We start from the raw sequence: 13,527 nt of genomic DNA on the forward strand, positions 1-13,527 counted from the left end.
TGAAAACTATCCATCTGCTCATCTAGTCTGTATGTTAGTTTTATACAAATATGCAAATCTTACAGCACAAACACACACACACACACCAACCACCTAGATGAGAAATATTCATACATTTACAAATAGTATATACACAACAGTTTGAAATATTGAATTGGATTTATTTTCTGCTGCACTGTAGACTTCTTTCCATGATATCTCTTCCCCAAGCTCCAATGCACTCCCTCAGTTTTCAAGCATTAATGTAGCTGTCAGTTTGAATTTCAGTCTTGAATAATGTCTGTTGACATAATTTCATAGTGCTGACTTCAGTTGTTTGGGACTACTGTTTTGAACTACACAAAAATATCTTTGTCTACATTTGGTAAAGCAATTTAATATATTTATCAGCCAATAAGGCAAACTAATTGCCTTTAATATATTTTAACATTATTTTTTGTATTACTAATAATAAGATATTAGTGTAAAAGATATCCTAGCATAGTAATTTAATTGCTTACTTATTGTTTAAAATAATTGATCATATTTTGATTTGAATAGATTTTTTTAGCGTAATAAAGGTTTGACATCAAAATAATCCATGATAAGAATGTAGTTTATTTATTATTCACAATGCAAATATAAAAATACAACAATTCTATTAAACATACAATATATAAGAGTGTTGTTAAGCATATACAATGTTATTGTTCTTTGTTTACTAATTATCTTGAATTTTAATAACAATAGGGAAACTGAGAGTAACAGAAAATACGACTTTTCAAAATAGCAATCTACATTAGATTTTCAAATTACTGAAGAGTAGAGGATGTATCTTTCCTCAGCAAAAACAAAGCAAAACAATACAAAACACTACATTCAAAACTAGCATAAAAAATCCAAAAATAAGGCTCACAGCTTTAGCTGTTTCTTTTAAAAGAATTACTGGGTCATAATCTTTAAGAAAAATATTTACATAAGTCATTATCAGTCATAATTAGAGTGTCATACAATTTGGAGTGAACCTGCTAAGTAGAAATCTCTAGAAGTCCAGGTGCTTCTTGCCTATGGCCATTGCACTACATCCTGAGCTCAGCAATTTGGTGGGTTCTGCCAGATCCTGTTTGCTTGTGCGGCTCACTGTGTCTGACAAGTCTGGAGGCAAATGCAATTGCTATGGCAGGGGATTTTGGAAGGTGAAGCGGGGGGCGGGGGAGGAGAAAAGAGAGAAGAGAAAGCAAAATTGTAATTAATTTGTTCATAGATAATACAAATTTCAACAGCTATTCCTTGACAAGAATAGTCATTACAATATCACAAACACCTATTAAGATGTTTTTTCAGATAATATTGTCTTGTATGTTTCATATATCCCACTACATAATATTGTGTTTTTGAAATCAGATGCAACTTTTCTCATGAGTACTTTGAGAGTCCAAATACAAGTTCCAGAAAACAAGGGGGAGTTTTACAGTGAAAGCTTTAGTATGTCTACTAAGAAGCAAGAACTATTATGTCCAATGGCACTTACTCCCAGAAAATGTGTTTAGAAATGAAGTATTATATATAGTACAAACTATATTGCATCTATACTGCAGAAATAATCTAGTTTGACACGACTTTAACTGCTATGTCTCAATGCTTTGGAATCCTGGGATTTGTAGTTTGTTGTTGCATCAGAGCTCTCTGACAGTTAAGGCTATATATTTCACAGAACTACAAATGCTAGAATTCCATAACATTAATCCATGTCAGTTAGAGTGGTGTCAAACTGGATTATTTCTGTAGTGCTGATGCAGCCCTAGTGTTCAATGGGGCTTATTTTCTAATAATTTGTAGAGGGATGTGGATTACAGTTTAAATCCTACACCCACATTCCTGAGAATAAGATCCACTGAACAGAACTGTTCTGAGAAGACATGTATTGGGTTCCACTGCTTGGACCTGTTTGTTCAGAAAGTATCTCTGTCCCTACACCATACAATAACAAATTGTTTCAAAACCAGCAATTTTTTTCTGAAGAAAAAATCCACAGTTGGGTGAGTACAAGCCTTTTGCATAAACCAAAGCAGTTCTTTGATAAAACCTCAGATTTCCTGAATGTATAATGTGTACCAGAGGCTTAGCCTCCCACCCTTCTTTGAGTAACAGTATTAAAAATATCCCTACATCAATGATATAAAAATGAATATACACAGTGGAATCCAAACTTTCTATCAACCAGTTCTATATGGTCAAAATGATATGGACTCATGTGTCTTGATGTGACAAGCCACTTTGAAAATTTAGGGGACTTTAAAAAAAATCATGATTTGACTTATAGGCAAGTTACTTAAGGGAAAGCATTAATGCCCACAATACCTCTTTGAATGAGAGTAACAGCATATATTATGCACAAAAATAAATTATGAATATTAAATAAAATAGCCAAGAACTATTGAAGAACTCTTCAGAGAGACCACCGTATTTATTACATTTTAGCTAAAACTGAAACTACTATTTTGTTTTTTTTCTTCTATAGGGCTAGCCTACAGAGCTTTCCATTATTAAGGGAAAAGCAGATGGGTGGCAAGGAGTGACCTCTGGTCACTCCAGTAGCGATTGGCCTCTCTGTTTCAGGCATCAGTAAGTTAAAGTTTTAAATTCCTGTTTGAAACAGATAATATTAATAATCACCATTGCATTCCTATCAGGATGAATTGGGCTAAAAGTATTTAGATAGTTTGGAATCCAAAATCATTCATTGAAGTAGTACTGGCACATGCTTCTACTAACACTTCTTGGGCTGCAACTCTGCAGTGAATGTTTGCAATCTGAGGCCCTTATGGTTGTCATGTAGTATTTCAAGCCACTCTAACTTCTCCAGGTCTATAGTTGGATGTGGCTTGATGTCTGATGAAACCATTTACCCATTTGTAGATTGTTGCTTTCTACTTTTCTCCCATGAAGGGCTACAGCTATACTGATAACCCTACTATTATGCATTTATTTAGCACCAAGAGTGCTTTGGGCTCTGAGCAGGAATGAAACAGCCTATGCTTAAAAGATCACCCCTGGAGGGATGGACAGGACAGAAAGAGCCATAAAGATACAGGAAGAAAAGAAAAGAGACTGCAAGAGTATTCCAGGTTTTATTAAAGAAAATAATCCCAAGAACTGTCTTCAAAACAGGGAAGGAAGGAAAGTGTGAAAAAGCGGAAAGCTATTCTCTAGTGTGGCAAAAGACATGAAGACTGGCATGGGAAGGAGCTGAGAAGAAAGGAGAAAAGGGCATAATCAAATGCTAATATGTCTAAAAGCATGAAAACCAGGATTTCATACACTGTGCAGAGAAAGTGGATATTAAGTCTCTAGCATTCTAGCTTTATGACGAGAATCCAATGAAGGTGAATAGTGGGAGTAAGTGGGAGATACAGCACATATAAATGGAAATACTTCCTCACACGGCATATAATTAAATATGAAATCTTCTTCCGCAAAGTCCAGTGATGGCCACTCTACTCAGTATTTTAAAAAGGAATTTATTTATATATTTCTTTGCCTTTCTTCTATGCAAAACCCAAGGTGGTATATAGCTCTTCCTGGCTTTTTCCATGTGCGGGGAGCCCAGGATGGAGGAGTAGGAGGAGTGTGTGCGCACCTCTCCCAGCCATGGGGAGGGAGCATGCTTGTCCTTCAGACATGGACAAATTTGAAAATAATCAAATCTGTGAATGTTAAACCTGTGAATGTGGAAGCTGACTGTAGTAGATCAAAACAAAATACAGCTAAAAATATTCATAATATAAAATATTTTTTAAAATTAAAAATAACAGAAATAATAATAATGATGTTAATAATAATTAAAGCATTAAAATAGGATTAAAGTATTAAAGTATTACATAAAAACATCCCAAAAGCAATTAATAAGCAATCAAATTAAAAACACTGATTTAAAACAGTTTAAATACTGTTGCAGTATTTAAAAACAGTTCACCTGTTAAAAAATAAAATGCAGTTTAAAAAAGATAAAAGCATGCAAAGCACTTAAAATACTATAAAAGTGCAATATCCAAGACAATTCTTTCAAGATTTTCTGTTTTAAAAGCCTATCTGAATGAAAATGTCTTAGCCTGCTGGCAGAAGGACAACAAAGAGAAGGCAGTTCTGGCCTCCCTGAGAAGGGAGTTCCAGAGTCTAGGGGCAGCCACTGAGAAGACCCTCTCTTGCATCCCTACCAACCATGCTTGTCATGGTGATGGGACTGAGAGAAGGGCTTCTCCTGAAGATCTCAGAGCCTGGGCTGGCTTGCACAGGGAGATACAATCTGCCAAATAGCCTGGACCTGAGGCACATAGGACTTTATAGGTCATAACTAGCACTTTGAATTGTCTTTGCCTGCTAATGGAAGGACAGCAGGAAGAAGTGAACCTAGCCTCCCATGGGAGGAAGACCTACAGCCTCGCACCAGGCTCTGAGAAAGCATTCTCTTGCCTCCTCATCAAATATATCTGCAATGGCCATGTGGTTGAAAGAAAGCCTTCCCCTGCAGATCTCAGAATTCAGTCAGGTTCTTACAGGAATGTATGTCATTCAGACAGTCTGGACCCAAACTATATAGGGCTTTTAAAGTCATGATTAACATTTGTGCCCAGAAATGGACTAGCATCAGTGAAGCTGCTTTAACATGGATGTTGTCTGTTTCCTGTTACAATTGCAGTATGTTTGTTTGATAAAACAAACTCATAAAGGACATGATTATCAGTGGTTCAGGAGGACTATATAATATACTTAACCTTCTGCAAGAGAGGCAGCAATTTTTGTATGTCAGTTGCTAGGGAACATAAGTGAGACAGGGTACTTTTATTTCTATTTGTAAATTTCCCCTAAGTATCTGGCTGGACTTTATATGAACAGAGTCCTAGGCTAGATAGGCATTGAATATGATGAAGCAGGGCTCTAATGGGTTGATATTAAACAGTTGATATTATAATGTTGATATTAAATCTGTCTGTTATCCAGGACTCCTTCCTTAGAATGGCTCCTTTCTGAATCTGAAGTCCTGGGACAAGCATGCTGGAGTATATAAAATACTCATCTACTGTAATTGCAATGTATGTGAAGAGAGTTACCTGTGGACAATGTAATCCAGGTTGGACTGCTGTAATTCATGCTGCTGAGAGGGAAAGAGGGCTGTATTTGACAATGGTTTATAAATTTTGGTTAGTGCAAAATGCCGCTTCCCAAGTATTGGTGAGCGCTAAGCAGTGACAAAATATGATGATTCTATTGTATCAGTTGCACTGATTGCTGACCCTTTTTCAGGCCCAATTTGAAGTCCTCATCTTCACATTCAAAGCCTTTGTGGCTGGAGGCCAGGTTATCCTTAATTTGTGCCATCCTTTCCATACTTTGCATTCAGGTTCAGAACACCTGCTTATATGCCTGCCTATAAGGTGGACAGAAGTAAAAGAAATAATTAAGATGAATGCAAAAATAAACACTAACAGTGGCCCAAAAGAAAGATAAACAATGAATGACAAATGAAACACTTCATGCAATAAAAGAAAGAAGAAAAGCTAAAGCAAAGGGAGATAGGGCAGGGATGCTCTATGGAGAAAAAAAGAACATTATACAGGAACAAGAAGAAATAAAAAGACACTGGAGGAAATACACAGAAGAGTTATACAAAAGAGTTGAGGGCATGAAAGATATTTGGAATGAGGAGACATATGAAGACAAACCCCAAATTCTAAGAAGTGAAGTGAAATCTGCAATAAAAGAAATGGGGAAAAAATTAAATCACCAGGAACAGATGATATCCCAATTGAACTGCTACAGTGCCTACAGACAGATGCAAATATGGAAAACAAAGCGGTGGCCAATAGACTGGAAACACTCAATATACATACCAGTCCACAAGAAAGGAAATACAAAAGACTGCAGCAACTATAGGACAATACCACTAATCTCACATGCAAGCAAAATAATGCTCAAAATTCTGCAGCATAGGCTCCAGAGGTGCAAGCAGGATTCAGAAAAGGAAAGAGCACTAGGGACCACATTGCAATCATGTGATGGCTAATGGAGCACACCAAAGAATTCGATAAAAGGATCAGCATGTGTTTTAGAGACTACAGCAAAGCATTTGATTGTATAGATCACAAAAAAGCTATGGAATGCACTCAAAGACATGGGGGTGCCACTACATCTGATTGTCCTGATGAGGAATCTGTATCAAGGACAAGTGGCCACTGTCGGAACAAAAACAGAGCGGTTCCTAATAGGCAAAGAGGTCAAGAAAGGCTGCATTCTATCACCTTGCTTGTTTAACTTATATGATGAAAACATAATAAGAAAAGCAGAATCAGGCCCTTTACAGACCAGTGGAAAGCGCTGGCCTGTGAGCAGGGTGAGGGCTGAGTCTCCACACGCTCAAAGCCCTCACTGTGCTGTCCTGGCGCCATCTTGGTGTGTGCCTGTTCAGATGGCATGCACCATGATGACGCTCTTTTGGCACAGTGCCAGCGGCAGCTGTGGCACCCCTTCAAGGGCACAAAAAGGAGCCAGTTTTTCTGGCTCTTTTTTGTGCTCTATGGAGGCCGGATTGGTGCTGCAGCATGTGGTTGCTGTGGCGTCGATCTGGGGCTAAAGGGGCGGCACCTGCCTATCTGTAGAGTCCTTTAGAATCAGAAAAAGAAGGACTGAAGATAGAAGGAAGCAACATTAACAACCTAAGATATGCAGATGGCACCATAATATTAGCAGAAGACATTCAGGAATTGGAACAGGAAGGTCAAAGATGAAAGTGAAAATGCTGAACATAAAGAAAACAAAAGTAATGACAGCAAAAGAAATACACACATTCATTCTAGACAATGAAGAAGTTAAAGAATTCCCATATCTTGCATGAAAGATTTCCCAGAATGGCAGCTGCAGTCAAGAAATAAGAAGAAGACTAGGAATGGGAAGGGCAGCTATGAAAGAACTAGAAAAGATACTGAAGAGCAAAGACATACAACTGAGCACTAAAGTCAGAATTGTTCAGGCCGTTGTATTCCCAATTACCATGTTTGGAAGTGAGAGCTGGATAGTGAAGGAAGCAGACAGAAGGAAAATCAACTAATCTGAAATGTGGTGCTGGAGAAGAGTACTTAGGATACTATGGACAACCAAGAAGACAAACAAATGGGTTTTTGAACAGATCAGACCAGGGCTCTCCTTGGAAGCAAAGATGATAAAGTTGAGACTATCGTACTTTGGCTACATAATGGGAAGGCACGGATCACTAGAAAAAACAATAATGCTAGGAAAGGTAGAGGGTAGAAGAAAGAGAGGAAGACTAAAAACCAGATGAATAGACTCAAACAGGGGGTGTGTGGGCATGGGCTTGAAGAATCTGGGCAGAGCAGTGGAGGATAGGGATTCTTGTAGATGTCTCATCCACAGGGTCGCCATGAGTCAGAACCAAATCAAGGGCAGCTAACAACAACAAATAAGGTTGATGGCATGATGGAAAGGACCTTCTCTTCATGGTCTCATACTTGTGGAAGTTAGGGGCTCTTCAGACCAGCTATTAAGGCTGGCCTAGGGGCAGAGTTGGGGTGTTGCATCTGCATGATGCATGCCCCAACTCCGCCTCCCAGGACATAGTGATGCCGCGTGCCAGTCCACATGCTGTGTCAATATGACGCAGTGCCAAAGGAGTGCCGTATAGCTGCGGCGCTGCGGCTATCATGCCCTGGGAAGGCCAGAAAGGCACCGTGGCTTGTGGTTGCCATGGCCCCAATCTGGTTAGGAAAGGGGCGGCATCACACCAAAACAAACAAACAAACAAACAGCTTCATTTATATACCGCTTCATACTGAACTAACATTGTCTAAGCGGTTTACAACTGTAAGCTAATTGCCCCCAACCATCTGGGTACTCATTTTAGTGATCTCGGAAGGATGCTAGCCTGAGTTGAGCTTGAGTCCTTTTGCTGGTACTGAATTTGCAACCTTATGGTTTTGAGTGAGTAGCTGCAGTACAGGCATTTAGCCACTGCACCACCAGGGCTCCTCCATCCCTAGGGGCTGCTTGTACAGTCCCTTAGTTCCAGATGAAATAGAATAATAGATTCATAAAGTTGGAAGAGACCTGAAGGGCCATCCCAATCCCATTCTGCCACGCAGGAATGCACAACCAAAACATTACCAACAGATGGCTATCCAGTCTCTGTTTAAAAAGCTCCAATGAATGAGACTCCACCACTTTCCAAGGCAGTGTTTTCCACTGTCAAACCATCAGGGCATTTTTCTTAATGTTCATTATGGAATCTCTTTTCTGTAGCTTGAATCCATTCCTCCATTTTCTAGCCTCTGAAGCAGCAGAAAACAAGCTTTTCCAGCCAAAATCTACCCAGCTCCCTAAGCCACTCCTCACAAGACATGGTTTCAAGATCTTATACATTTTGGTTGCTCTCCTCTGACACATTCCAGCTTGTCAATATCGCTTTTGAATTGTGGTGCTCAGAACTGAACACAATATTCCAGGTGTCTGACCAAAGAAGAATAGAGTGATACTATTAATTCTCTCAATCTAGACACTATACGTCTATTGATGCAGTCCAGAATCTCATTGGCTTTTTCAGCTGCTGCATCACACTGTGGACTCATGCTCAGCTTGTGGTTTACTAAGGAACTTTGACCAATAAGCTGGCTTACCTCTTCCGGCTTCAATTCTGGATCCAGGTTGCCCCTGGATTTTATCATAGTTAAATTGCCACTGATCACGGAATGCCGCTACCTTGGATGCCACCTTGGTCAGCCTACACATTTTTGAAGTTGGGGAGCTTTCAACTTAAAAAATTGCCTGGCTGAGCAAGGCTTTGACCCAGGATGCATCTGTGCGGTGGCATCCTGTATAGATCAGTGACAATTTAGCTATGATAACATCCAGAGGCATCTCAGATCCAGAATTGAAGCCAGAAGAGGTAAGCCAATTTATTGGCCAAAGTGAAAAGCTCCTAAGACTACTAAATTCTTTCACATGTACTGTTGTCAAAGCCCTAAACATGGCAAGCCTTTAAACAGTTTTAGCTGCCTTCTCATCAGTTAGGATTTTATTAGGATAATATATAATATGGAGTTGTGGCAATTTACTATTTTTACTGGGCTAATTTTTATGTATGATCTACTGTTCTTGTTATTTATTAATTCTGTTATGCAGTGCTACAGTTTCAAATTTATTATTAATTTTATATTGCATATTTATACAACAGGGATATGTGGAAGTGTTTGATATTAAAAGACAGAATACAAATAAGCAAACAGATAAAGGAAAAGAGCAATAGAAAGGATTTGGAAGAGGCACCCTGAATATTTTGAAAGAAGATATGACTGACGGAAGAAATATGATCAAGAAGTTTACATTATCTCAGGCAGAAGACCATAGTGTGGTTGAATAAAATATGACGGGAAAGGACTGGCTAAGTTGCTAGGATATGATGGCATTTTAACTTCATATATTTTGTCATGTTAACAAAATAATCAGACAAGAAGTAGATGGACAATCTTACCATATATAATTAAACTACATCTCAGCTGTTAGTGACACCTACCAACTGGGGAATTTACAACTTTTGTTTTTATCATCTCTAGAGCCTTTATCAGTACCACTATCATCAGGAGACTGTTCAGTTGTCTGAATGACTATCCAGTCACCCCAAGAGATAGTACACAGTGACGTTTTGTGTGTGCTCCTTTATGGAAAGGTTGATGAACAACAATGGGAAAGCAGCAGCAAAGGCAGGGTTGGGGAGCTTTTTTTCTCTCAAAAGCTGGTTTCCCTCAGGAGTAATCTGTTTTGAGATGCATGCTGATGGCAGCTGGTGATGGTGATGAAGCCAAATGGGCATACAGCCACCCTCTTTTTATTTTCTGCAATCCTCCTCATCCTCCTCCTCCCCCTCTTCTCTTTTTCTCTCTGCTTCTTTCCCTTTCTCATTCTTCTTCCTGACACAGCATGTTGCTTGAGAAGGGACAGATTGCCGAGGTTTGAACTGGCCACATTCAGAGGACATCTTGTTAGTCCTCCCATCATTCCATTCATTTTGGCTCTTCCTCATATTTACTACCCCCACCCTTCATTTCTTCATAAAACTAGGCTTAATTGTCTACCATAATCTAAGATTTGGGGAATGGAATTTTTCAACATTATCACTCCAAATCCTTCTTTACAAGTTACCACTATGTTTTGGAAAGGTATGGCCAACTGTGCAGGGGTCAGTTTTTTCACCCACAGACCACACTATCACATTTGGGCTTACTGAAAGTGACATCACATTACTTCCAGCCTTCAGTTTAGCACATAAACCCTGTTATATATTTCTTTAGGTTTCTAGGTTCTGAGGTGGTTGGGTGGGAGATCCAAATTCTTTACAAATTAACACTGCCTTTTAAAATGAGGTACACAGGTGTGCAGCTAAACTAAAGGTGAAAACCATCACCTGAAATTAAACACAACAACTGTAAAATGTGGTGGTGGTGGTGGTAGTCCCCAGTGAAACATCAGGGGCCACAAGTGTGGGGTTCAGAAGCCACATGCACTTCCTCTCCAGCAGTCATATTATTGTGCTACTAGTGTGCAAAGGGATCTTGTAGCACTTTTGATACTGAAAAAAATAAGCTGTGTTACTATATATTCTTGGTCACTTAAGAGTGACAGAGCCTGCTGTCAGGTAAATGTGTGTATGTGTATATGAGTAAGTGTACATCTATCTTCAGTGCTGTTGATGCTTTTTTCCCCTTCTTCCTCCCTCTTTCCCACCCACCCACCCACCCACCTACACACACACAAGCTATTTGTAGGAATGGCTTTACAAATACAGATATTTTTAGAAGGATGCAAGATTAAGACTAATTCAGATGCTCCCGTGTGATCATTTAACAACACAGGGGTGCAGCTGACCTTGTATTTTAATAAGTTTGTATAGAAGTATCAGTTGAATGAAATGGTACCTCCGTGTAGAACATGACTACTGCAATTTATCGAATTGTGGCAGCTTTAAAGGTAGTCATCATAGTAATGCAAACTATAGTATGTAGTTCTATAGCCACACATGGAGATACCAGTATTAAGCATCTAAGATGAACCAAAGGTTTTCAATGCACATTATACTAAACAGGTATTTTGTGGCTGTATGACTTAACAGAACTCATGGAAGAAATCCAGCAAAGGGGATAATTTTGAAATCATTTTGTGCCATGACACAATTCTGACAAAATTTCCCATCTCTGAAGATGTGACATGGCTCAACATTGCAGCACCAGATACATGTACTAACTTTACCTCTACAATCCTGATGTTGATCACCTCACCAATGTGGTGGTTATTTTTTTTAAAAAATGATCATGACAATATATAACATTTATTTTGTTAAACTACATGTTTAAACAAGAGTGTGTCATTTGGCAGGAAATACCAAGCAAGGGGAATTCAGAAACATGAATCTACAATATGCATTTGAAAATAGAAGACCATTAGAAAGGGATTAGAAGTCCACTAGAAAGAGATAAGCTGGCAGCCTGAGATGAATTAGCACAGAGGGAGAAGCAAAACCAAAGAAGAAAGCTTGCCACTGTTTCTCTTGTGGTGGACTTCTGCCTCTTTGTTAGACATCTATTCTGATCCCCACACAAGCCTTTAGATATACCGGCCAGGTGCTGGGTAACTAACTATATTTACCACCTGTCTATTTCTTATAGCAGGCTGTCTCTGACAGTGTCCCTGCTGGTGACAGGGCTGCTGCCAAAGAGGGCAACACCAAAGGTGGTCACTCCTTTGGAGTGCTGCTTCAGTGATGGCATGAGGGCAAGGGCTAGTCTCCTTGTTTGGGAGTGAGGTGCTTATCCACTTGTTAGCAGCAAGTAACATTAGGTGGGCAGGAAGTCTATTGTGTTTCCCTCACCAAATGCTCTGTCCTATAGTGTGCTGGGTTTGAATGTTATATATGAAAAGGAAATCTGTTGAGGTACGACATTCCCCCCCCCCCCCCGCTCAACAGTCACTCTTCCTGGGCTGTCTGACTTGGTCTTCTTGGTGGTGATGAAGTTCCTTCCATCTTGTTGTGATGGAGGATTTCACAATTTGTGCTGAGATCACATTAACAAGAATGGCTAAAGATTTCATGTCCTCCATGACAACCATGAGACTGCCCCAGGTAGTATCTGGTGCTTTCTGCAGACCATATTTACAACCTAGGTTTCTGTGCTGGATGAGATTATGGTAATTTGGATGTGGATCAACTTTCTAGAATTCTGATGCCATGGACAGATTGTCCATGGGGTTTAGACTCAACTCAGTGGAGGGTCTCACTGCAACTTTAAAGATGAATTCCTGCAGGACAGGCAACTCAGCCTTTTTCTTTCTTTTCTTTTTTTGGACAGAAAATGGCAAACTTGGAGAATATGGAATGGTTGCGGGCCATAAACATAGTCTTCGGGGTTGCATATGATCTCCAGACTGCATTTTACCTACCCCTTCTCTAGATTACAAAGTAGCAAAATGTCACCCATGGGCTTCATGTCTCTACCAACTAGGCCCCACAGATCTCACTCAAGATCCCAATTTTTTAGTTCCTTAAATGAGAAACTGTGCCTCCTGGAGCCATGCATTTCTAAATATCGTATTACCTCTGTTTTCCCCTTTCATCTCTAAAGCTATATCAGTGAACACACAAAGACAAAAGAAAAGAAATAACCTCACATTAAAAAAAAACTAGTCCAGAACACAAACTATTTTGATAGTCACACCCCCAAAATTCCCCAGCAGTATAAGAATAGGTGGGAGAGATGCCACAAGAAGCCACAAAAATTTGACAGGAACCACTTTGTTGTGCCCAAATCAAATTCTGGTGGAATTGGTGGACATGGTTCCCTGAAAGGTGGTGTTTCAGGCAACTTTCTGGAATATGTGTTTTTTATTAATAGATATAAAAAGGTTGTTTCTGCAAAATCATTGTCATTTAATCTTGCAGGACTGGCAAAGTCTTGTGCTGGTGATATAACTTAAATAAATCAATTAAATAAATATGTTGGCGAGCATGACTATCCAGAAAGTTGGCATTCCAGGCCATTATTTTTGTGTGTGTGTGAATACAGATGTTTTGCCTGGTATTGATACAAGAAGGTGTATTGCTGTGGAATTTTTGTGGCTTCTTGCATTACTCCCACTTAGTCTTGTGCAACTGGTTAATTTAGTGGATGTGACATCTGGAATAGAAATGCTTTGCACAGAATTCTTATGGTTTGTTACATCTCTTCAACCTGTTCTTTGACTGACGAATTTGGTGGGCATGGCACCTCTGCTTCCACTTCAGACAGCAGGACAGCTTGGGCCAGGGCCATCAGTGATTGATGATTTCACAGAAACGTGTTAATCCTCAAATTATTATAAGTTCAGTCATTTTTCCAATAACAGACTAACACAACTCAATCAATCACAAGTTTCAAAGCACCCAGTTCAGCTCACAAGAAGCCTGGGAAAAATAAAACATAACCTACATATTTCTGGAGACCAAGTAAAGAC

The 13,527-nt window shown here is 39.3% G+C and overlaps 1 protein-coding gene across 1 annotated transcript in view; it reads right to left on the bottom strand.

Annotated features, from left to right (window-relative positions):
• Window positions 1–588: 588 nt before the first annotated feature.
• Window positions 589–13,527, bottom strand: part of ELP4 (elongator acetyltransferase complex subunit 4) — a 226,484-nt gene continuing 213,545 nt past the window's right edge. Inside the window, 1 exon segment of the mRNA XM_042475388.1 lies at window positions 589–1,153. Within this exon segment, the coding sequence (XP_042331322.1) occupies window positions 1,022–1,153 (132 nt within the window). The 3' untranslated portion in view covers window positions 589–1,021.

The sequence above is a fragment of the Sceloporus undulatus genome, chromosome 1 (assembly GCF_019175285.1).
Source record: "Sceloporus undulatus isolate JIND9_A2432 ecotype Alabama chromosome 1, SceUnd_v1.1, whole genome shotgun sequence".
Taxonomy (NCBI): Eukaryota; Metazoa; Chordata; class Lepidosauria; order Squamata; family Phrynosomatidae; genus Sceloporus; species Sceloporus undulatus.